Consider the following 24931-nt stretch of genomic DNA (forward strand, 5'->3'; position numbering starts at 1 on the left):
ACAATATTGTTGTGAAAGATAGCCTGGTATACACACAACCTGCGGATGCTTTGTCCTCTGGTAACCCCTTCCCTCTGAGGCAACCGATGGGCGGCCGCGAACGACCAAAAATCTTCTCGAAAAGTTTATTGATAAAGAAATGCATTTTTTCGTTTTGATGGACTTAAAGTCTAATGGATTGTATTCAGTTCACGAAGTCAAAGGTCATACCACGCTTACAAACCTTACCTGATGTGAACTCAGTAAAGTAGTGATTTTGGGTTGAAAACCCAGTAACTCCAGATTCTGGTTTAATCCTTGACGGATGATGTCGTCTATAAATCCTTCCAGTTATTTGCTTTGGAAATCATAGCTTATCACCTGGATGTACAACTTTCAACAACATCATGCAAGTCCAATTGGTCGCTAATGTCCCCGTTGTGTGGATAGTGTGCATAATCATTCAGCACATAAAATCGCTGAATATATGGGGAAAGGGAAACGCACGTATCACACATGAGCTTGAACTTGACCCTGACTATGGTACAGGAGGCTCACCATTTGACTGGAAGCCAATATTGGGTTAACCGGTTGACCTATAGGTGGGGTTGACGCGCCAACCCGCCGACGGCACCAGTTAAGTCAGTTAGGTCCCACTCGCAAGCCAAGGATTTATCTACAGGTACATTGCCCGGAACAAACGCCGAGACTCTGTGAAAGACTCCACACGATGAGGTGATGGATGGATGGATGGATGGATGGATGGATGGATGGATGGATGGATGGATGGATGGATGGATGGATGGATGGATGGATGGATGAATGGATGGATGGATGGATGGATGGGTGGAGGGAGGGAGGGATGGATGGATGGATGGATGGATGGGTGTGTGGATGGATGGATGGATGGATGGGTGGGTAGATGGATGTATGGATGGGTGGATGGATGGATGGATGGGTGGAGGGAGGGATGGATGGATGGATGGATGGATGGATTCAAAGTATATGTCACATACGGAATGACTTGAATCGTTTGACAAGGCGAATGAAACAAAAAATTGTTTTTTAACCAAATTTTGTACTAGCGAAGTAGTGTACCAAATCCACGGGGTTCGGATACTGCCCTTACAAAAACGAAACACCCTAAAGTAATCTAATCAGGTTGGTCGGATATAGGATATTTCTTTTCCCGTATTTCTCACCTGCTTACGTTTCATTGCCTATATATCAGACATCTTCCTCAGAGCTTCTTACTGGAGTCCAGCCACTCACCGGTACCGCTACACGTAGCTGATGTAGGTAGCGCTTTTGCGGCTAGAACACAATCCCAAACGTGGCAAAGTTTGTATCCTCCCCTACATTCGGCTACAAATTGCGGCTTGAAGCAGCACTCTAGTCACATGCTCTGAGAAAGATGCTGATAGGTATCAGAACGTAACTTTTCGTAAGTAGGTAATAATTACCGGTTGTGTAAAATAAATCTCCAATGTCCTGCAATATCCGAGTCTCCACTGTAATTTTCTTTTAGGTGCCTCTTGAGCACCTTCAGACAGAGGTTGAAAGTCTATTCCTACAAGTAAGAGCCGACTCTCAGGTATCGAGTGCTGAAAATTTATTCACCTTCTTGATAACTTCTCCTTGCTTCACCATCAGTGATGACAATTTCCATAAAGCCCTCTTCATGTCTACATCGCTACAGATTTTACGTGCTGAATCAGCCCACCATATGATATACAATAACAACTATTCCAGCACAAACTTCATCAGTTAAGGTGAATATATAAATCAGAAGCTATGTGCATCCACAGAAAATCCAGGCTCTGAAGTGCGTTGCCTCATTGTAAGATGTTTTTCAAACGCTAGGTCATTCTCTTAACTTGTTGAGAAGTTGTCTGTTTTGGCTTGAAGCAGTTCTCTTATCAGATACTCGATTGCTTTTATGTAAAGTGGTGTCGGTTATGGTCAAATAACGGAGCGTTCAATTAGATATAGGTATGACGAATGTATTTCTTGGGGCGAGTGGTTTTACCTGTAAATCACATAGTCCGCAACTTTTTAATTTACCGTAGAGATGATATGGAGAGGGAGGCCATGACTCACTCTTCTAAAAGCGGTTAACAACCATGACCTCTGATCGGCGAATTAAATGTGATTCAAATCATACGTGTGCTATTTGTCATGAGCAGTTTGAAATGGTTTTAGAAAATGGATAGTTCTGTGTGCAAGCCACAGGCCTAGGCGGAGTGTACGTGGTGGGTTTTTGGAAAGCAATAACAGATAACGTTATGATAGTTATAGTCATGACACATTCACAAGCAAAATGTAATTGTTGGCGATTACTCATTTGTTGATAAACACCGGTCTATCGATTTCGTCAGTCAAATTTTGTTGTGTTGAAAATTACATTTCAACTTTGCTTCAAAATGATTTCTACTAATGATCTCTCATTTCTACAAACATTAATGATATGTCAAGTACTTATTTGTTAATACCATGAAAATTAAATACTGCATCAACAACTACAAATCGTGAATTATTTACTTCACACACTGATCAATTTCAACAAGGATGATCTTGTGACTTTTCAGAATTGTAATTCTTTTACATATACCATATTGTACTTGCTCTACGACGTCATTTCCCTTTGAGTGTGTTCACAGGTTACACCATCTACAATTTTTTTTTCAAAAACAAATTCTAACATTCTGCATCAAGAATATAATCAAAGTCCATGAGAATCACATGGTGTACAAATCGTCGCACTACATTTTCTATGTGACAAAGAAAAATCAAGTGCATATTTTTGGCACGATGCTCGCAAGCAAATGATTGGCTATGGTAAAACCAAGTGATTCCTTCATTGCCCAACCGGAATCCTCGACTCCCAGAGTCCAGCTCACGGGTCGTCGGGTATGTCGGCGTACAGAGGGTTGTCCTGGAAGAACAGTGAAAAACAGTTACTATGCAGTACCTGAGTAACATGCTAAGTGTCGCACGCACACTACCATAGCACCAGTTCTTTTGTTGACGAAGAATTGCCACGTTGTGAATGTCATCTGGTTGCCTGCATGCATGTGTAGAATTCTATCTAAGAAAATGTACAGTTGTGTTTGAAAAATATATCTATATGTGTTTGTAAACAATTATAATCCCATTTTGCCATTCGTCGTTGAACATCATCTTTTGGGTTGATGTCATAATATGTATGTACTAGTAGGTATATATAAAGATATTTTGTAGTAACTACGCAAGGACAGGACAAGGTGGCCAGCACTAGACTAAAATCAAACGTCATAAAAATTACAACGCCTTGAATTATGCGGTCCACATACATATAAACAGACGGCAATGCCAATGAAGACATAATGTTCTCGACAAAGGTAATAAAGTGAGGTTATATACTTATAATCTTGACTGACCTTGATGGGGTTGTCATACACGGGGTTCTCGAAGCCCTTGTCCGCCCCCTTGTCCCCGCCGCTGGGCCCGGCACCCCCGCCAGCCTGCCCGGCGGCTCCGGGACGCCCTGCGCCCGCCGGCATCGGCGGCTTCCTCACGCTAGCGCCGTTCTGTCCGCCCTCCGAGTCCGCGCGGCGCCTGGACAAACGACAAGTACATGTCTAAAAATGACTAAAGTCAACTATTCAAGATACGGAGTCACCTGGTATTGTAAGATAAACACCCATATGGAACCAAATAACTTTTTGCCTTTCACATCAACATCTACTGCAAGACACCCAACAGCATGTGCCAAAAAAGCAGTTACTTAAGCAACTTAGCTAGGGTATATAAGACCAGTTTCTTCCAGATTACTTCAGTGTCACTGACACTGACGAAAACTAGTGGATCCTAGTGGAAAAGTCTGACCGTTTCAAAAAAAATGTATCCAGTTCCTTGAGTAGCTGCTTTTTACCTGGATGCCTAACCTTCATTGACGTAACCAAAAGCATAACTTGCTTGTTACAATATGAGTTCAGAAATTGACCATCTTGTCTTCTCATGTTGCAGTACAAGTTTTTGAGGCTTGTGTTTGACCACGCCTTCAACACCTGTCACATATGAGTACTGTCGTCAATTATTGTCAAACAAACGCCGCAAAAAGAAGTGCCCCCAAGAATCACAATGGTGCCATCATTTAGTTGATATTGTATATATCTTAATCCGTATTACGGATTTTGAATTATTCAGTTTCCAAGCAGATGTTGGGAGGTAAAAATTCTTTAAAAATCTCGTTTTGCAATTTTTTTTCTTTCTGACACGCATAACCTCCCGATGAGAATTGCACGAAAAGTGGTATTTACCAGTACCGGTAAATGCCAGGTAAGGCTGGTAATGCTTGCCAAAATTTAAACATTACCAGACATACCTGGCGTTTACCGCGATTGGTAAATACCACCTTTCGTGCCACTGAAAAATGTAAAACTGAACAACGGTTTTTCCCTCCTAGCATCTGCTTGGAGACTTAAATTATTCACCAGGAGGTAAGTCTGACGGAGGCGGTTCTGGGGCGGCCGGCTGTATCGCGCGCGGGACCACTGCTGCAAGACCTGGGGAATAAAGACCAAGTTTCTGCCGTCATTTTTCTCGGGCATATGTCACCGCGCGCTCATGTATGAGCTCTGCAGCTTGGAAGTTGCATCTGTGCCGGCGGAATGCATTCTGAAGCAGGACTGTAACTTCCCGACACAACAGGGAATGGAATGGCACAGTCCCTGACCGACAGTTTATCAATTGGCCATTCTGGACAAGTTTGTTGTGCACCAACCCTTTTTACTTGGGACAAGCTCAGATTGGGCTCTTATCTGTTAATCACGACTTTCGGAGTGGACCGGTCATCTGTAACAGTCACTCGACAAAAATTCAGTGGGAAATTGTCAATTTCGATTTGTTTCACTTCGGGTCGATCCTTCTGTAGAAATGTAACATGTTTGTAATAGTTAACCATTAAGTCTTACTTCTTCATGATGATGACGAGGGACACCAGGATGGCGATGAAGAACACCGCCCCGCCGCCGGCCCCGGCCGCAATGTACAGCACGGTGTTCCCGCCGGACCCTCGTGCTGGCAACGGCAACAGTACCAAGTATTTGTTACATGTACAAAATACGGACAAGTGTACGCTTTAGTGTAGTTCATGACGAAGAAAAGTGTAAATAAGTAATTCAATATGATAGAACAATTCTTCAATCAGTGACTCTTGAAAACATGTAAAATATATACATAAATTATGATAGGGTGCATTTCTGATGAAGCATGACAAACAAATAGGAAGTCCACCCGGGGCCTGTGTAGAAAAATGTACCCTGCGGCCTTATCTATACCAGTATAGCATCTCTACTAGTGATTGTCTCTATATATGAGGACAACATTACCATCGTCCAGATAAGGTCCCATTGATAAGTAATTGACCCAAGCACCAAGAGTCATGCCTATAGTCTACCGTGATGGTTTTCTGTGCGTCTTTGTCTTGAGCTGGTCTCTATAGATAACGTTTCCGTACTTACCGACTTGGGCGACGTTGCCGATACCGGAGTTCTTGATGGTGAGACCCTTCACTCCGTAGGTCGGGTACGGTCCCATGTCTGCGGAAGAGAAAGCATCAATTAAGGAATAACGGCAACAGTTCTCAAGCTAGCGTTTGCCTATTCATATATTTCCAGCCGTCCATGGTTGCCCTACATCCAACGTACATTTGCCCAGTTTTGTTGATAGGGGCCCGGTAGATCAAAATAAGCAACCGAAAATGGAGAGCCAGTGATAGCTAGGTTGGATGGAATCTAGGCTAGTTAGTGTAATCTCCAAGCAGATCCTACGGTATCAAAATCTGGCAAAGGAGTGTCGTCGGCCTCTGGTAGCCAATGAACACTCCTAGGCCGGCTACACTCGACGCGATTTTCTACGCCAAACATCTGCTTGGAGACTGTGCATGAGTTGCCTACCTCTCTCGATGACGGAGGCGACGTGCTCCCCGACCTCCACCGCGGCCATGCCGTTCCGAGCTCCGGACACGTCATCCACCAGCACCAGCTGCACGTGCCCGTCCGCCAGTTTACTCACACGGCCCTTCACACGGCCCGTGTACTCACGCACCTGTCATGACAAGAACAACATACAGTCAAACAAACAAACAAGCAACATCTGCACGTGACCGTCAGCCAGCTTACTCAAGCGGCCCTTGTACTCACGCACCAATGGGACAAGAACAGAATATAGTCAAACAAACAAACAAACAAACAAGCAACAGCTGCACGTGCCCGTCAGCCAGCTTACTTACTCATGCATGCAGCACGATATTGCCACTAAAACGCCAGAACATGTCCTGAAGTCTTAGATGACGTTACCTTGGGCACGAAGTCCACCACCAGACGGTCCTGGAACGCCATGATGTCGAAGGTGTCGTCATAGTTCAGCAGGAGAACTGAACCTGTGAGTGTTAGAAGGGTGGGGGGGGGGGGAATAGATGTTAGTAGCTGTCATGTAGGTTATGATTATAAAATTGGGAACCCTGGAGTGAAGGCACGAAATGTTGTTTGACTACGGTATGTAAATGGAACATAATTTCTGCTACGATATAGTTTAATATCATTTGACAATACGTTAATTTTGTACGCACGCTTGCCGTTAACGCTTTCAAAGAAAAAGTTTCCATTCAGCGTCTTTTTGCCTGTGAATATTTTAAAGTGACGTTCTCCAATGCGCGCCAAAAAAGTGCAGCGTTAAAATTTACATGTATTTACGTGTATGTCGACGTCACATTATTGTATGTAAGTAGGTGCCAAGGTGAGTTCTGCAACTGATCATGAGTGGCTCTTCTTACCAAATATGTAAGAATACACAATTTGAGGACTGTACTGAAATGACTGAAAACATACGTGTAAAGCTACAAGCAGCTGTGAAAATAGGCTACCAGTGTCTATACTTAAGGTATCTCATAGCCGGATCCTTACATCTGCTTGGAGATTGAGACTAAGCACTTACCGCACATGGGGCAGCAGCTACCGCGGGGGGTGATGGGACTGCTGCAGGTCAGAGGAGGACAGTTGTCTCCGTACAGGTCACAGATCAGGTCCATGTGCTGGGTGGAAGGAGTGGTCAAGATTTGCTTCCTGAGAAACAGCTTCTCAAGTCACTACAGACTACAGAAAGATAACTAAAACCCACCAATTAGGATTGAATGTGCGCCCAAAATATAGGGTTGTCGACATTGAGCGCCATCCGACTTCCTAAATAGTACCTTGCCTGGGTGATCTCAGGTGAAAGTGTTTCGGTGTTGGCAAAGACGCCTTTGCAAACGAACTAGGCTTGCACTTAGGCTTGGGCTAGAAAGCTATACATCGCCTTTCTGTAGTGCTTTACAAAGTATTCTGGCACGGGGTTTCTATGCGAACATGTAACAAAGCTGTTAAAGTTCCCATAGTCTCAATCTTTTATCAGGAAATAGCCAAATTTGTCTTTTTATCTCTTGAACCTGAAAAAGTTCACTTACTTCCTCGTTACCGCAGTAACAGCCGGACAACTCCTTGCAGTCCTGCCCCATCACAGCGATGTCCCCTGACGGTCCCAACTTGAACTGCATCTCACCGTTCTCCGACCTCAAGAACTGGTGGAATTCAGGCTTACGCTTGTAAACCTTATTTTGAAAACAAAAGAAAAAGAAAGTTAATGAAGGTTTGCGTTAGACATCCAGGTAAACAAAATGCAAATACAACTCAATCTCTACAACTGGATAAAAACGGAGATTTACTTCCGGACGTTTCGAGTGACATCCGCATCTTTAGCGTCACTAGTTCAGAGCTGTGTGATGGATGTCACTAGAAACGTCCGGGATTAAATCTCCGTTTCTATCCAGTTAAAGAGATTGAATTGCATTTGGAAAAAAACGAAGAGAATATGGGTTTGTCCACTGGCCCTTGATATTCCATGATTCTCTTTTGTCCACAGTTAGTTGTGAAATATAACTAATTGATTCGCAATGAACGGGATAAACCTCAATCTGACACGACGATTTGCTTGTCATTCCAAGCCCTAAATAAAGTCTAAATGTTCCTTTGGTGCTTCCAATGAGATTTTTTAGATTTCCCTTACGGGACAACACAAAAAGAGAACACAACATATCTTTTTTTCAACACATACCTTGCCGGTGAAGTCCACGTGTTTGACCTGCTTGCTGTGGTCCAGGCGCACCAGGTACGTGGCGTTCTGGGAGACAAAGTCGAAATTAGGAAAGAAAATGTAATGTCGTTCAGAACGGTGTTATCACTAGTGCTTGTTACTTATTTCATATGATGCCATGAGCAAGTTCTATCTTTAAGTTGAAACTATCGTGTGAGAGTTCTGAATGATATGTCATCGTTTACATGAATTCTATATGTGCATTCATTAGGCCACAGCCCACTAATACATTCATTTAATATATAGAACATTCATTTAGTATATAGAAAACATGAAAGGAAAGGCTGTCGAAAGTTAGATACCTAACAAAAACTCACATTGCCAGCATAGTCTGACTTCCAAAGTGCCCATCTAATGATCTTAACAGATTGCTAACGATAGAAAGTGTTCCTACAGCACCGAAACAAACCCTGCTGACCTTTGACCTCTCTAAACAAGAGTGCATCTAAACTGCTCTTACTCTATAGTGTACAGGACACTCTAAACACTCTGCTAACAAAATAAATGGCCAAACCATTACAAGTAATTTCTTGCTCCAAATTGCCAACATTCTGCAAGAAAAAGACTTCTTTCACTTATTATAGCATGGCATGAAAATGCACCCATGCGCATGGCTTTGATTGTGATCTTTTCCTAATCTCCAAACAGATCTTGCTGTGGCATCAGATAGTATCACAAGCTTGGGAAGGAGTTAAGCCGGCAGAGGAGCACCACCGCCCACAGCGAAACCGAGGAAACTCCTCTACCGGCTTAACTCCTTCCCAAGCTTATGATAGTATCTTATGCCACAGCAAGATCTGCTTGGAGATTAACCTTTCCGCCTTACCTCCGGAAAGACGACGGTGTCGTGGGTACAGGGCACGACCTCGGCATGCAGCACCGGGAACCCGTCGGTGTCATCCCCAGGGCTGGTGGGGGAAGAGTCGTCTGGGGGGAGAGGGGTCAACGGCAAAACTTAGCGTGAAGATGTTAGCTTTTCATTGAATAATCTGTTTTTTTTTAATACATAAATAATGAGATAGATGGATGAATGAATGAATGGATGGATGGATGAAAAGCAAAACTTTGTGTGAAGATTTCAGCTTCCCATTGACTAATCTGTTTTTGTAAAATAAATAAACAGTGAGATGGATGAATGAGTAGATGAACAGCAAAACGTAGTGTGAAGATTTCAGCTTCCCATTGACTAATCTGCTTTTACAAATATACAACCATGAGATAGATGGTTGGTGAATGAAGGGACTGAAGGCAAAGCTTAACTTAGAGATTTTAGCTTTTCATTGAGAATTACATTGATCGACTCACCTTCGGGTGACATCGGTTCCACCAGGTTCCCGTCATCCTCCACGCGCCAGTTGTGCGGGTTGAGCCAGTCTCCCGGCTCTCCGCCCACGAACCTGTTATCTGGGGGAACATGGAGAGACAATGTGATCAGAGAGAAAAATTCCAGGAATTTGGGGAATTCTTGTCAAACGGACACACACTATACTATTAGGCTAGCCTCTGAGGCGTCGCCAAAAATCGAGGGCCCTCAGGCACGCAGACAGACAGACGCGCGCGCGCACACACACACAGCACGGACACGCGTGCACACATAGGGAGTATACAGACACAAACACACACTCACTCACTCACAAAGTATAGAGACACTCACACAGACGCACGCACACGCGCACACACACATAGACGCACACAGAGACAGACAAATACAAACAAAAACACACAATTTTTGATACACGTGGACAGAACCTTTTTACTTCCTTTCGACCCTTACCTCCAGCCATGCAGGCGGGGTCGTCGGTGAACGATCCAAAGTTGACCTTCAGGTCATCCGCGAACACAATCTCTCCGTTCAACGGGAGGACCTGAGGTGGGGTGGGAATGAAAGATTGGGCGAACGGTAAAATGCAGCACTCAACGCACCGCAAATGTCGAACAGTTTCTTCTGAATGCCAGGAAAATGAGCTCGCGTCATTAAGAACATATTCTAAGGCTAACGTCACATTTCCAAACCGGGGCCCGGCCGGGCTGTTTGTGGAAATGAAAAATTTATACATACGTAGAAATATACACAAATAATGCCCACGACTATTCTCTTTATGCCTTGTGTAGATTGGTTTCTTTTATATCATACTTTTCGTCCCCGAAAGCTGTCCAGCTAGGCCCCGGGTTGAAAATGTAACGTAGGCCTAACTAGTCGGCCACAGAGGTACTCACCAATTCTCCCACACTGACGTCATTCTGCACGAACACTGCGTACGGGTTGGGCTGTGGGGACACAAGAGAGTGGGGCATGATTCAGTAGCGATCTCCAAGCACATCTTCCGGTGACAAGATCTTACCTGCTGCCACAAAGGTTCATGGAGACGGTCAATGACTGGCAGTCACAATCTTGCTACCGTAACATCTGCTTGGAGATTAGGCCTATCCAAGGAGTTGATAAAAGCCCCAATGCTTGGACAATCCTGTAACTACATTCACGTCGCAACGAGAACTAGCAGCTAGAAGCAGCTCCGAGCATTACATGTACAGCGCTGGGCACCGAAGCGTTGGTGAGCAGGTACTAGTACATTGTAAAGAGTAATACGTATATGACTATAATGACTATGGACGTTTGTGACAATTGTCTGATCCATCGTCAGAAAAGCAGACAGGTCAAAAAAAGTTTGAAACTAAAAGGGCAACATTTTTTAATAGAAAATGTCAGATATCGATGTTTCCCTTCCAGTATTTTGCATTTTGTCAAGCAACTTGCACACAATACTATACAATTAGTCTCGCCCCTAAGGCGTCGCCAAAATGACAGAAGAAGAAAAAGGAAGAAGAACACACCAGCAAAAACTGTATGTATTTCCTTCAAGAAATATAAGTATCCACCCAAACACCTGCTTAAAGATCAGGAGTCGTGGGGGTCTCTTTTATAACACAGTCTTTAGCGTGACGCAACAGTACAGGGATTGGCTGGTACCGATGCATGACCAGATACACAGTCCTGTACCAACAAGGCAGGCTAGGGGCGGTCCGTTTGTGCTTTTGTCACTCTTTGATCTTGAAACATTCAGTCAGTCTCACAAGTATCAACTGGAATTCTACCATCGCTTCATACTACGTACGCAAAAGGGACTGTTGTAAAAATCTATTATAAAGTTTCAAGTCTCCCGTTTGAAACATCGCACCCCCAACACCCCACAGAAAGCACAACTGATCGGTCCCCTTTAAGAGGTGTCATATTTCACTACAGCAGGTACGATGACAGCTTGAGGAAGGAAGTGCGTCTTCAGCAGAGAGCAAGTACGTCTTCGTTCCGTAATCACAGTCTGTCGAAGATGTCCGAGATATATACATGAGCCAAACTGAAGTTAGAGTGAAGCTTTTAATCGTATTTCTACAAAAGCTGGAGTTGAAGTGTGCGCACAATCTCTCTCAGGTGAGTTGGCTTCTGTTTACCTGTGAACCAGGTGGAGGTGTTACAGCGTTCAGCCCCTTTGCAGCGTGAATGTCCTTGGTATGAAACAAGTCGGATGTGTACCTCCCAGAACAATGTTGCTTTTAGAGTTAGCACAAAAATATCGATTTTAGTACTTTGCGTTTATACGACAATCAACACCTCTAAAAATCGTTCCTCTTGCCCTTGAAAGTAACGTGGAACAAACGCGCGTACTGTACTTCGTCAATAGACCATTGTGGTGTTGGGGAGAAAGCGCGGGATGTTTTGTGATTTTTGTCGGCTGCTCAGAATTCTTCTGCGCTCCAACAAGAATTGTCTATGGATAAATATAACCTACTTAGCCGTGCAAGTGCAGGTTACTGCAAAGACACGCCCGGCACTCCTTTGGTTATCTGTCATTCGTAGAATGATATCAAGTTCCCTGTAGGCTTCCTGTTCAAGCAGTCATGGGCACTGCTGGCATTGTTTTGAAAGTATGTGGATCAATATGTATTGTTTCTTGAATGTCCAGTTAATTATTGACAATTAGTTGACGCTAAACTCCTTTATATTACATCATATTATGCCCAGACTGAAACATGAAATTGTGACTACGGAAAGAAACAGCGGTCTTACGAAGAAATCACTGTTGACAATATCAGATTCAGATTCAGCTTTATTACTCTTTGGCTTAACACCGGTTAAAATGTTTACATGTAGCAATGATAAAGAGATGTTGATACGTGAAATATAGTAATTTCCGTGCGCGCATCGCTAAAACAAACTCAAACCTGGATTTAACGTTATAAAGCTCTTAGTATTTCTGGCATTCTATTACTTTTATGGGTTTACTAAATCTTCGTCACTTTCACTAATTGAAGGGGATTTGCGACTTCAGAAGGGCTGTTTATAGAACAGTTCCTACCAATATGTTGTCTTTCAGTAAGGTTACATTGTTTCTTTAATCGTATTACAAATGACCTGTCATTTCTCGAAAGTTTAGATATCTTACATCTGGAATAAAAGTTTTGTGGAAGGGTGTTACAGTGCATACATTACTAGTGAGACTTTTCCCCCAGTATTCGTAACCATCTAATATTATTGCTAGCAAAAAATCCAATTAAGTAGCGAGACCAGCTGTGACAAAGTGTGTTAACGCCTCTTGTGAAATCTCAAGGGCTTTTACATGTAGGTCTACTGTAACATGTTTCTTAACCCGAACCCGCAGTGTCAAGTATGTCTCCGCTGAGTAACCAATTGCAACTGAGATCAGAAAGCTGAGATCAGAAAGATCTGTTTCTAAGTTGTCTGTTTTGTTGTCTTTTGAATCATCATCATGAATTCAAGAGCCACAATAATTGATTTGGGTCGCTGTACATGTAAGCTCGCTCAGGAATCACCGTATAGTGGAAAAACGCATTGGGGACTTTCTCAAACCATGGCTATAACCGATTGCGTTTTCAAACCATAATAAACGAAGTGATGTTTGGTCGGCATGACAGGTTTACCCTCAGGAGGGATTATCAAATATTTAACCTAGTTTGTCTTGTCACATTTGGGTCAATGTTTCCACATTGATAACAACAATGAGCGGTTCTTGGATGCAACTAGTCAATGATTTCCTGAAGGGTCGATAGGAGCAAACTATACAAACAAATCACTTATTTTCAGTTCTCATCTAGCACGCCAATTGAAAACAAAAATCTAACAGCATTTTGCTTACAGTATGAATGATACACACTTATCTTTTTAAGCAGATGTAAGGATTCGGCGCATTGTCAGTGTTTTACGTCTTTTTATTCGGTATTTAGAACTTTTTTCCAGCATTGAACATTTTCAAAGACTCGCCTCCTTCTAAGAAAAGGTGTTCTACCAGAAAATAGTGTTAAATGTTGCAAAAACAGGCGCAAAACACACACTGAGAATTAGTTGGATCATTACATCTACTTGGAGAATAGCCATACAGACATACATGCACCTGGCGACAACCTACAGAGATGAATGTAGCCAATTCTCCAGATGAATCGTTAAACGTTTAACGATTAAATCTCCGATCCAACGTTACACAACGTCGTCATTTGCGTAAGACGTCACACAAACAGCCTTGTATAGTGCAGGCATTTACGGACAAACAGCGCCGTGAGTGACGGGTGAAAGAAAGGGTGCCATGGCCCACCTGTAACTAAGTGTGCACAGTATGACTGAGTGTTTGCTGTGGATCGACTTAAGTCCACCACAAAGCATACCTCTGTTTAAACAAAGTTTGCTGACAAATGAAATGTCATGATACAGTATACACACATCATATAGGCTTTGAACAAATTAGCCGTCTTTTGTGACAATTATAAACCCTGTATAGACATGATTAGATACGGTGTTTCTTTCCAAACTAGTCATGAAAGACGAGACCAACATGGCTGTCCGCATGTGCCTGTTCTTGCGTAGACTGTGACGTATGTGTGTATTTGTCATCAGTACGCACACAGAGATCACAAAGGGTGATTTTAGCGTCCCCTTCAAGTGTGTGTGGCCACGGCGGCATGGTCTGCTCATACTCAAAACAATCTTTGAAAAAACAGGCAACATTGTTTTGAAACATAATGAACCTAATCGGCCGTTAAAAAGAGGGCTTTCTCTGATATAATTGGAGGGTGGTGACCTTGTCTGCGACAGGGAGTCTTAAGAAGGTCTGTGCCGTGTCATACCAGGTTCCTTGGAAACTCCCCGTGCAAGAAAAGAATGTAAATATGGAACATTGACATAAAACTGAGCAAGCTTTGGGAAGTCAATACGCCTCCACCCGACTCGGGAGTATAATGTCTAGGTGACAGTTCAAAGATCCAGAGGATAAGAAAGGTAAGATTACTGCTTGATTTAGGAATATTTGAGAACCCGGTCGCGGAGTCGCCCCCTCATGTTGATATTTAGTTTCGACAGTTAGAAAGAAGACTTTGTAGAAATGGAAATATGGACTCTCTCCCGTTCTCGTTGGTCAGTCAACAACTGATACCAATCTGATTGAGGCTTGCTAAATGAGGAAGTTATTGTTTCATTGAGACTTCGCAAGGTGATTAGATTGTGGTGATCGAAAACACAACTGACTGTAGAGGCTACACTAAGTCCATTTCTGTCTTGCCACGTTGTATTCATGAGTTATTACTACGTCTTTAAACGGTTGGACATCTATGTAAGGGGATACTGTGTACGGGAATAACTTAATTTCAGCTGTGCTATTTGGCGTATGAGATATTGCCATTGCCAAGGAAGTATTGCTGCTGAATACGATTGATACGTACAAAAAGCAATTGCGTTTTACATAGCACCGTAAAATGTAGTAGACTTTATAAATGATTATACATGCAACATTAAGGACTGTATCTAAATTCCAAATTGAAGGACTATTTATAAATTCAGAGTACTGAATAACCCCAAAGAACCCTCACTTCATCTGAGCCAATAGGCACAAGTGGCCTTCAAACCCCCATTGGCTTTCCCGCAATATCAAAACTGTGTCTTACTCGGTTTTTCGTCGTTGGTCCCACCAACATCACACAGAAGACAGGTAAAATTTGAGGTAAGTCTCAATCGATTTTAGATCCTAGTGTTAGTTACTTAAAGTTTACGTTTATCCATAATTCTACAGGTAGGTTTTTAGGGTTATAAGTATTAACGTTACATATTGTTTACAAATTTGTTACACTCTTCCATGCGCGCAGGACTTGTTAACAAATTGTTTTCTGTTGATTTGACAAGACTTTAAGAATGGTGCTAGAATATGTCGATCGTTTGAAGTCAGTCTCGGTTGAACGGAGAATGTGAGGGTATACAGTGTACGGGAGTTACTTAAGCTATGTGTGAAAAGACGTGCATCGTATTGGGACGGAAAGGAAAGGGGGTTATCTCAGAACACGTGTTTTGCTCCAAAAGAATATTAATTTGGCATGTCTCTCAAAAAGTGTCATCAGAGTACCTAGTATGATAAGAAGTAGTAACAAATAGTGCAATTCATGATTTTGTGTCTTTTTGGAAGCCTCCGTAGCAGCCTCTTTTAGCCTGGGTACCCTCCCGATAGTAGTTCGCTCCAACGTTTATTGGGCCGTTTATTGTACACTATATACAGCCGCTTCTATGCTATTTCGTCAGGGAACTTGGGCATCTCTAACGCCTGGAATAGTAAACCATTTCAAGTTTCTTGGGTGGCAGAAGAGAACATGATAACCTTTCGCGAACTACTACCCGGCTCTAGATCTGTGTCGGTCAGTTTGTTCCTGAAGGGAGGGGTATTTACTGTTTTATAATTACGTATGTTCTGATTTCGACCAGATAGGGTAGAAGCCACTTAATTGCACGGCCTATTCGCCAGTGAATTTCGTGCAATTATCCGGCTGATGCGGCAACAATGCGAAGTTATCTAGCTGGATCGCACCGGTTTGGGATTGTGGGATTTCGTGCAGTTAACGGAAGTGTGCGTTAATTCGATGTGCAATTAACTGGCTTCTACTGTATTTATAGTTTGACGTGTACGGAACGCTCTGAGTCAATAGCACAACAAGCCTAAACGCCGGCCACGGATCCTGCCTTTGATCATTCGAAAATAACATAACGTAATCATATTAGGTCATGGGCTAGAATCACGTTCCTAGGTTGGCCCTTAATTAACCAATTATCTTTCACAGCAATTCTTGGAAATCATTTTGATAGCCCCATAGAAAAGGACAAGTATACCATTGGGTATCATTGCAATACCATAGTTATATGACTTATATCAAATCCTCCGTCATGTAGCCTTGATACATGCTGCCCTTGGCTCCAAACAGAACCAGATCAGGGACCAGACACGAAACAATATACTTCTCCCAGAGAGGGGGTATGATTAGATCTGTCAAGGAGGTTCCCTTTTCAACCTCCTTGGATCTATAAAAGAAGTGGTCTCGTGTGTTTTGACAGTAATAGAATAATCAACTCTACTGTGATTGCTCTTTATGAACAGGTCATTCTTCAAAACAACACGATCGAACAATTTTATCTTCAAAGCGATAAGAGAATCATCAGACGAAAACAAAAATCATTGTGAACTCGCGCATAAGGATGGGGAATATTCTAACTTGAAGTTCTCGCAACATCGAACTTACATGTATATTAGTCATGATGGCCCTGTCAATAACGCCTCCCGTATGTAAGTATACTCAAGGACGTTATCTTATATTGTCGATATTGTGCGTACATTTTTATGATTGAAAGGATGGTACATTCAACAACGCAAGCGTATTGACAGGACGATCCTGTCAATAGCCTCCGACTGAGAACGAATAGACCATCAACATAACATGTTCTTCAGTAGGTTGTGATTTTACGACACCCACCTTTTCCTGGAAGGACACGACCTGTTTGCTGCAGGGCGGCGAGCCTCGGTCCCAGTTGGCGGAGTTCATCCAGTTGGTGTTCTTCAGCCAGATCTTCTTTGCACCATCGGCCGACAGGACTGGATTGGAAAAAATACAATAACATTGGTTTAATGTAGCAGAAGAGTACTACATTTCTTTTTCGGGAACACCGTCGAGGTCGGTCTCAGATTAAATGATCTGCAGTTGCCAGCAGTAAGTCAGCAAGAAGTACTTATTGCCCGTATATCACAAAAGATTAGATAAGACTATTATACAATAGTCAGTCACTCAATAGCAATCACAGCCCTTCCTACTTTGCTCAATACCTAATCATTAATGTTTGCTGAAATGGATATGTCTTTCTCTGATTAAAGATGATCGCGTTACAACGCTGTCTCTATAAAAACCCAGGGACAAAATACAATAATCATTTTCCTATATATTATATGTTTTCATTTGAAGGCTGAAAAGCTTTGGATTGTGTAACGGTGTGATGTTATGAATATGTGCATGGTTGAGTTGGAACGATTCTATTGGTCGTGACGCAACCTGTTGATTGTCTGTGAATGACGTCACCGGAATGGTAAGGAGGCTAGCTACGGGATAAAATGGCGACTGTTGGACCCTGGGGGAATAAAGATGGCTACAAGACATTCAGCTATCCTCAGATTTCAACTTAATGTCAAAAACCAAACAAAAAGTGGATGCTTTTCAGGGGCTTGAGAAAGTCGTCTGGCGGAAGAGAGATTTTCCTACTGTCGTCCTTATTTTTTTAGCTAAAAATTTGTCAGACATATCTACATATATGTGCATGGCAACAATACCAATGTTGGATTTGACAAAATATACAATTTTCTTTCAAAACTTTGAGAGCTGCGAGTGTTTGGTGTCGAAGGCAATTTAGTAAATTAAATGTAGTTTCGACAAGAAATCTTGTTTTAACAAAATGTTTAAAAGGAAAAAAAAAAGAAGTGATATCACTCATAAAGTAAAAAAATATGTTGATGGTTTTGGGTTCGACAGCAGGTGACGTTTTTCGCCGCTGATGAAAGGGCTTCTTTTTTCAAGATGTGACTAAACAGAGTGGCATTGGTGCGTAAAATACATCTTATGCGATAAAATGAAATAAACTGAGACAACATCAGCCATATAGTTCGCTTGCATAATAACTTGATGAATGATACGGATTGACTGGATAATGTAGCAAAAACATGGAGGGTTGAGATGTATACGGCAATCATATAGGGGAATTGTTTCAGTGCGCAGTCTAGTCCGCAAACCCACCTGCTAACAGTAGCAGCAGTAGCGGCAGTTTGGCCCGTAGTTTAACTGTCCCCATCTCGGCGGAGGTCCTGCCCTGACGCCGTCTGCACGAGTCTGCCTCTCATCGTACCTTCCACCTGCCTTACCGTGTCGTGATTAGTCTGGCCAAACCTTCAGATATGTCATGAATATTACTAAAACCATATCATTCATATGAATGAATGAAAGCAGTTGTATATGCCAATCTAAACGTACAGTGCAATTGTAAAAAAAAACACTTATTAAAACTAGCAAGGTATCTTACAATTTACCAAAGAGAGCTCTGAAATATTATTTAGTACCTAAACGTATGTCTTCAATATGACTTAAACTATATCAATCATATGAATGAATGAATGAAAACATCGCTTATGTATGGCAATCTAAACTTATAGTGCAATCGAAAAAAATACATTCGACCTAGCAAGGTATCAAACAATTTACCATAGATAGCTCTGAACTATTATCTAGTACGTTGAAGTATGTCTTGAATGCGACTATAACTATATACGCAGCTTGTATTGACGAAGAACACCCACAATGCAATCCATCTTTTATCATATTGCAGCGGGAAATACATTTGAACAGGTATACTCGGTTGTCTGATAATGAGCATTATTAACTACTGGTGGGCAAGACTGATGTGGCTAAAACTATATATTCGTATAAATGAAAGCACGTTACAGCTTCTAAATATGGTATTACACTTAGTTCTGTGTAGTCTTCCACCTGCTAATGACTTTCAACAGATAGATATCATCATCATCATCATCATCGGTCGACTGCGGCACAGGCGACTGTAAGTTTCTTCCAAGACCTTAGATATATCAAGATCTCTACGTGGAACAGACTATCAGTCAGGGTTATGACTGTTTATAATCTCTATAGATATCTGACTAAAGCCAGCAATATACATGTATATTCATCCAAATGTGCATGCGTTTTAAGGCCTTCATGTTTCTGGAAAGGTTGGTAATTGTAACTAAAGACAGAATCTTGGTGGTCCCGATCAATTTCGTCCGAATCAAGGCATGTATAGTTCCCCGCCCGTCTCATATGGTTACCTTGTGTGTATTACGGATTGTTGCTGTATGACAATACGCAGTAACACTCATGTATGCCTCTGCTTTATATGGGCTTGCTGTATGTCTCTGTCACTTCCGGGTAATCTGCTCAAAGGGGAATAGTGTAGTTAAATCAGTGTTTATCACATTACTTTGAGATGTTTTTGTGAGGGATTGTGTAAGCTGCATACGCAGATGACTATGTTTATTTACATTTGATGAGGATTTTGGAGTTTCAAATATCGCCTCAGTGTATACCAAAAGGTAATTGAATTATTTTCCTCATTAATAGCTCTCAGAATCAACATTCTCGAGACATTGGACTTTCTGAACGGTCCCTTGCCCAAGCCACCTGAGGGTTCAAACAAGTCGTGTACGCTCCCGCAGTCCTACATAAGTGGTGAGAGTGAAACTTCCTATGTTTCTGGTGTGTGTTCACAGGGCCAGACAGGAGACAGGATGGCGGGTGCAGGCAGACTACAGCTGCCCGTCTTGGCACTGGGACTACTGCTGATGGCCGTACAGGGAACAGGTACGAGGGAGGGAGGAAAAGATAGTGATGGAGGGATACAGGGATGGAGGGATAGAGGGGAGGAGATAAGGAGGAAAGGAGGGGGGGAGGGAGGGAGGAGACAGTATGGCTGGAGCAGGCATACAGCTGCCCTTCATGGCGCTAGTACTGCTACTGATGGCCGTACTGGGAACAGGTTCTGGGCAGGGAGGGAGGGAGGGAGTGATGAAGGGATAGAGGGAGGGAAACAGGAGACAGTATGGCGGGAGCAGTCGGACTGCATACAACTAGCTACTCGTCATGGCCCTGGGACTGCTGGTGCTGATAGCTTTACTTAGATCAAGTACAGGATGGGATGGATGTAGGGAAGGAAGGAAGGAGAAAGAATGTAGGGAAGGAGGGAGAAGAAAAAGGAACAGGGAGAGGAATCCAGAAGATGGACATTCCTCCGTAGGATTAGGGTTATAAGAGGACAGAAAGGGTGAAGGATGAAAGGTAGGAGAGATGAACGGAACCAGGAAAATATGGATGGAAACTAAGATAAATGACTGAGATGGAGATGTTTAATAATAGCAGATTATTTCGTCCATGCAAAAAAAAAAAGAAATACAAGTAAAGGGTTATGGTTCAATGGTTAGATATATTGATATTTCGGAAAATTATTACGATCGTGACAAGGGAAGAAAAAAAAGATGAGAGGAGGGAGTCAGAGAGAGATGAAGATAGATAAAGACTAAGTAAGGATTCCGCGCATTCAAAAAGAGGAAATCTAAGTTTATATCATCTATAGGCGGAACTGGAGAAGGCTTGCAGTCACCTGCGCTGCAGCCGAACGATGATGATGATCATCTATTGGCTACAAACATATCATATCCGGCAACTTCTTAAGTTTGAATATCATTTTTTACTTATCACAACGTTGCAATACATCTTAAATAATATGTTGACCTCGTGGACTAGACAGCGTCGTCTGACCTTCGCTTTATCTTACATGTGTATGGGCTAACTCAATCAGACAGGATGGATTGGTTCTACGTCATCCATAACGGAAGTAAAATTTCCCGGAAGGCCTGTACTGTTCGGCTGGAGGTTTAGAGTCGAATCAGATCAATTCATTGCAGCGCTGAATAAACGTGCACTGTTTCTGAGAAGACTTCGCTTTTCGTTATCAGTGAAGAACACGTGTTGGTCCTCTTTATCTGTGATTTCTATACACATCGGACCCCTTCGACTTAGGTTAATGGGGGATATTCAGAACAAAAGATTGCAATCTTTAAAGAAATGTTCTATTGCACGATAAGCTTACAATCTCTGTCCTTTCTGATTTTTTACCTCGAAATCTTATTTACAGTCCTTCGATATCAGGTACAATTGCAGATCCCGTAGAGATTACGTAGAAATGTATCTTTCTTTCTTGTATGTAAACTTTAAATGTTCTGTCTTGAATGTAAACTAGGTACAGATACCGTCTCCGTGACAGGACATGAAATTACAAACGGAACGAAAATCTGCAACCGTTTCATTTTAGGGACAACCCCCTTTATCCTGAGTAGTTGATGTTCCCCACTGAATATATATTACGTACGGATGTTCACACGAGCCTTGTATAGCTATATTGATATTCTATACATCCTTAGTCGCATTTGGCGATCCGTGAAACAAAACGTGACAATAACCGAAATGAGATCGGATCGCGAGAAGCTTGAATGATTTGTCAATGTTGTAGCTGCGGTAGTTTACAATGTAGGCTGTCGGAGGACACAAATCCTGACAGAGCTATCGGGTACTTATTGAGGAAGTGCGCATACTTCGTACGTACCAATAGGAGAAGAAGATAGGGTGAATAAATGAGTGCTGTATGTTTCAGGAGGCTGACGTTGCTAGCCTCCATAGCAGGCTCTAGAGGCTTTTTTGGCTCTTCCTTTGGCCATTTCTTATTGTAAAGGGTCGCTTGTACTGCCGGCCCGTAGCTTCCATAGCAGGCTCTCTGGGCCTTTTTCGTCTCTTTGGCTCATGATACACTTTTGCTGGCCGTTTCTTTTTGCACTGGGAGTACAAGCGACCCAGTACAAAAAGAAATGGCCAGCAAAGACGAAAAAGGCCCAGACGGCATGCTATGGAGGCTACGGACTGGCAGCACAAGCGACCCAGTACAATAAGAACTGGCCTGCAAAAAAAAGACGAAAAAATGCACAGAGAGCCTACTATGGAGGCTATCGTACCAGACTTGACGCTCCGTGTTGTCTCCCTGCAGACGGCCTGCGGTGCTACTCGTGCTCGGCCACCACCGGCCACCCCTGCCAACACGACCCGGCAGGGCTCGGCCCGTCCTCCGTCAGGCAGTGTGACGCCTCCTCCGATAGTTGCGTGGTGAGTGTGGGGAGAAATAGGCAAGCAAGCAAACAAACAAGCAAACAAACAAACAAACAAACAAATAACAACAACTAACAACATTTACGATTTCGACACCGTCCATATCTGATTGAGATGGTAAAGTTCAAACACAGACACGATAGACGATGATTAAACTACAAGATCTAGAGGGTCTGCATATGGAGGGACCTGACAACGCTTTACATTTTACGCTGAATTCACGAAAAAGAACCCCCTACCTATCACGATTAAATAATGTATGGCAATAGCTTAAAATTTGATCGAATTACGTGAATACGACGGCTTGCCCTAAGAATTTCAGTCGTCGAGATCAAAATAGGCTGCATACGGCTTGCGGGAACTGACACGCAGGTCCCCCTAGAAGGATACAAGCAATGGATGTTTCAGGTACTTTTATTCAAGGTCACATGCGTGCAATGCATGTCCATGTTTTATCAAACTTTTGGTTTTAAAACTGCATCCGTGCTTTTCTTCCAAACAGACGGAATATTCTTACTCCACCACAAACAAGTCTGTGACAGAGTTCGGCAGACATTGTGGCCACAGTCTCAGCTGTATTGGTTGTCTTCCATTGCCTAATACCGGTACGTACTAAGTTCCTACAGTATAACATTACTAATAGTAATACTTAGCTTGGCTGTCATCCTGGTTAGTTTTACTGGGGCTCCAAGGGAGGGGGTGGGTGAATGGCGTATGGGAACCTCCGTGTCGGTTTACTTATGATAGCTACAATACAACTAATACTGGTACGTGTTCCTGCATTCTACCATCTACCATTAATTTTACGTCTCAGTACGCTATATAAATTTACATATTTGCCGTTGTGGCTGGTGTAAACCAAAGTTTGTTTCAACATTCAACATTCAACAAAATTCAACATTAGGATATGGTATATACCCCCGGTATGTCATCCGCTCCCAGAGAACATCAGTAAATATACTAACGGCCATTGAACTCAGGAGCCATAAAAGTGACACATATTTATTTATTCGACTTCACAGATTAGATACAATCTGATAGGAGTCGGCAACATATATATGTATATGTATGATGTTTCAGTTGAGTTAAATATTTTCTCCAACAGACAAAGCAGTCTGCACCTCCTGCTGCAAGACAGACTTATGCAACACCGACCCTGGCGTCACTTCCGGTACAGCTACCACGGCACGACGTCACATCCTGTTGTTGTTGGCATCTTCTTTGCTAGCGACAATACTACATGTAATGTTTGTAAAATAATGGCTAAGCATATTGAATACACTTACATGATACAAATTTACCGTAAATTCCTCTAAGTTCGCGGTGATGTTATTTCGCGGGAAGAAGAAAGTGGAGTGTTCGCTGTGGTTCGTAGTAATTGGCAATATCACTAACGCTAGTTCATCTTTATCCAAGGGCGCGGGTACCTAACCTATATATCCATTGTTGTTTAAAACAGGGTTCTAGGGATATGAAATCGACGGACGGTGTTTTCAAACTGTGGTATTTTAAAACATCGCAATTTGAAACCACTGCCCGTCTTGGTTACCCTTAGATATAAGCTATAGCTACCGCTCGGATAAAGGTGAACCAGTGTTCTTGACACGTATTCAGTAACAATGGAAACCACACTTTTAAGTTCGCAGTGAGTGGCCACTACAAAAACCGCGAACAGAAGACCACCGTAAAAAAAGCAAAGGAATAAGTGTAACAAAAATATATGATTAAGATGGACAAGGAAGAAAACATGTTGTAAATGAAGTGCTATAGAATAAGATGATATGATAGCTATCATATTATGATGATAAATGGATATGTAGATGGATACATAGCCTAGCTTTTTTATGACGCGAAAATTTATGACGCCATTATCCCACTAACGTTACACGATTTTTTAGGTGCTGTAGTTTTCTACTAGGCCTGTTTCATGTTTACGTAATTGTCCTTCCTTGTCTGTTATACTAGTCCCCAAACCTAGGTGGCGCGTCAGCACCACAATGTCGGTATGACGCAGGCGATGAGTAGTGTCACTAACTGTTAAATGTTTAGTAGGTGAAAGATGTCGAGACCCCAATCTGTTTTGCTGATGATACAAAGTAAACGTTAACTGAGACTTACGATACAAATGAGGTCGTGGAAACAAATGACACAACTACATGTATAACAGCATCGTTATTTCAGTCCTGTCACTTTTAAGACACCATCTACATATTTCTTTATAGTACTTTCAAATACATGTATAATTTGACTGATAAAAGTATAAATGAAAATGTTGATAAAGGGCATTGTTCGTACTTTATGTTACTCGGTCGTGTCACAAGTTACTTAATGTGCTTAGTACCTTATCCACGCATGCCATGGCGTCTGTAACTGGTAAAAAAGGAAGTTGGTATAGCCCCCCTTCCCAGCTGAGGGTGGTTGGTGTGTCCTGGCACGTGACGTCCTATATCGTTGACGTCAGTAACTGGTAATAAAATGTCAGGTATATATCGCCTCCTGTCCACGATTAGTGATGGTTTCTGTGCCTTGGCACGTGGCCTCACATGCCCTTGACGTCATTAAAGGTAAAAATGTCAGGATGTCGTCTATATACCCCCGTCCCTGATGTGTCCTGATGCGAATTTCAATATAGTGATTTGTAATAAAATGATTGACAAATTACTAAGTTGTTGTTTCAAATACGCTACGAGTTTCCGCTTTGAAGTTTGTATAAGACCCA

At 42.4% G+C, this 24931-nt stretch overlaps 2 protein-coding genes across 3 annotated transcripts; one reads left to right on the forward strand and one right to left on the reverse strand.

The window, feature by feature from the left end:
• Positions 1–1793: 1793 nt before the first annotated feature.
• LOC118414604 (protein amnionless-like) lies at positions 1794–18470 on the reverse strand. 2 transcript variants are annotated; one of them, XM_035818760.1, is made up of 16 exons: positions 18247–18470; positions 16942–17060; positions 10369–10419; positions 9926–10016; positions 9457–9555; positions 8978–9078; positions 8113–8178; positions 7466–7609; positions 6958–7054; positions 6321–6403; positions 5919–6069; positions 5484–5561; positions 4935–5040; positions 4455–4526; positions 3399–3576; positions 1794–2914 (listed from the first exon to the last, which is right to left on the reverse strand). In XM_035818760.1, exons 1-16 carry the CDS (start codon positions 18299–18301, stop codon positions 2876–2878), a joined length of 1530 nt encoding a protein of 509 aa, XP_035674653.1. In that variant the 5' UTR covers positions 18302–18470; the 3' UTR covers positions 1794–2875. The 2 variants fall into 2 exon arrangements, with proteins under 2 accessions (XP_035674653.1, XP_035674655.1); XM_035818762.1 differs by lacking the exon at positions 4455–4526 and having other exon boundaries at positions 18247–18468.
• Positions 11387–23534, forward strand: LOC118414605 (lymphocyte antigen 6B-like). The gene is made up of 5 exons (XM_035818763.1): positions 11387–11578; positions 19770–19860; positions 22094–22209; positions 22715–22817; positions 23318–23534. The coding sequence occupies exons 1-5, from the start codon at positions 11495–11497 to the stop codon at positions 23470–23472; spliced, it is 549 nt and encodes a 182-aa protein (XP_035674656.1). The 5' UTR covers positions 11387–11494; the 3' UTR covers positions 23473–23534.
• Positions 23535–24931: the final 1397 nt, after the last annotated feature.

Source organism: Branchiostoma floridae, chromosome 4, assembly GCF_000003815.2.
Source record: "Branchiostoma floridae strain S238N-H82 chromosome 4, Bfl_VNyyK, whole genome shotgun sequence".
Lineage (NCBI taxonomy): Eukaryota > Metazoa > Chordata > Leptocardii > Amphioxiformes > Branchiostomatidae > Branchiostoma > Branchiostoma floridae.

Bases quoted from the DNA above. Each gene is read 5' to 3' on its own strand.
- LOC118414605 (XM_035818763.1), top strand. From the start codon at position 11,495: ATGAGCCAAACTGAAGTTAGAGTGAAGCTTTTAATCGTATTTCTACAA. The intron at 11,579-19,769 runs GTGAGTTGGCTT...GTGTGTTCACAG, and splicing joins GTGCGCACAATCTCTCTCAG to GGCCAGACAGGAGACAGGAT. The intron at 22,210-22,714 runs GTGAGTGTGGGG...TCTTCCAAACAG, and splicing joins CCTCCTCCGATAGTTGCGTG to ACGGAATATTCTTACTCCAC.
- LOC118414604 (XM_035818760.1), bottom strand. From the start codon at position 18,301: ATGGGGACAGTTAAACTACGGGCCAAACTGCCGCTACTGCTGCTACTG. The intron at 10,017-10,368 runs GTGAGTACCTCT...ACCCCACCTCAG, and splicing joins ACGTCAGTGTGGGAGAATTG to GTCCTCCCGTTGAACGGAGA. The intron at 5,041-5,483 runs GTAAGTACGGAA...TGCCGTTGCCAG, and splicing joins CGGCAACGTCGCCCAAGTCG to CACGAGGGTCCGGCGGGAAC.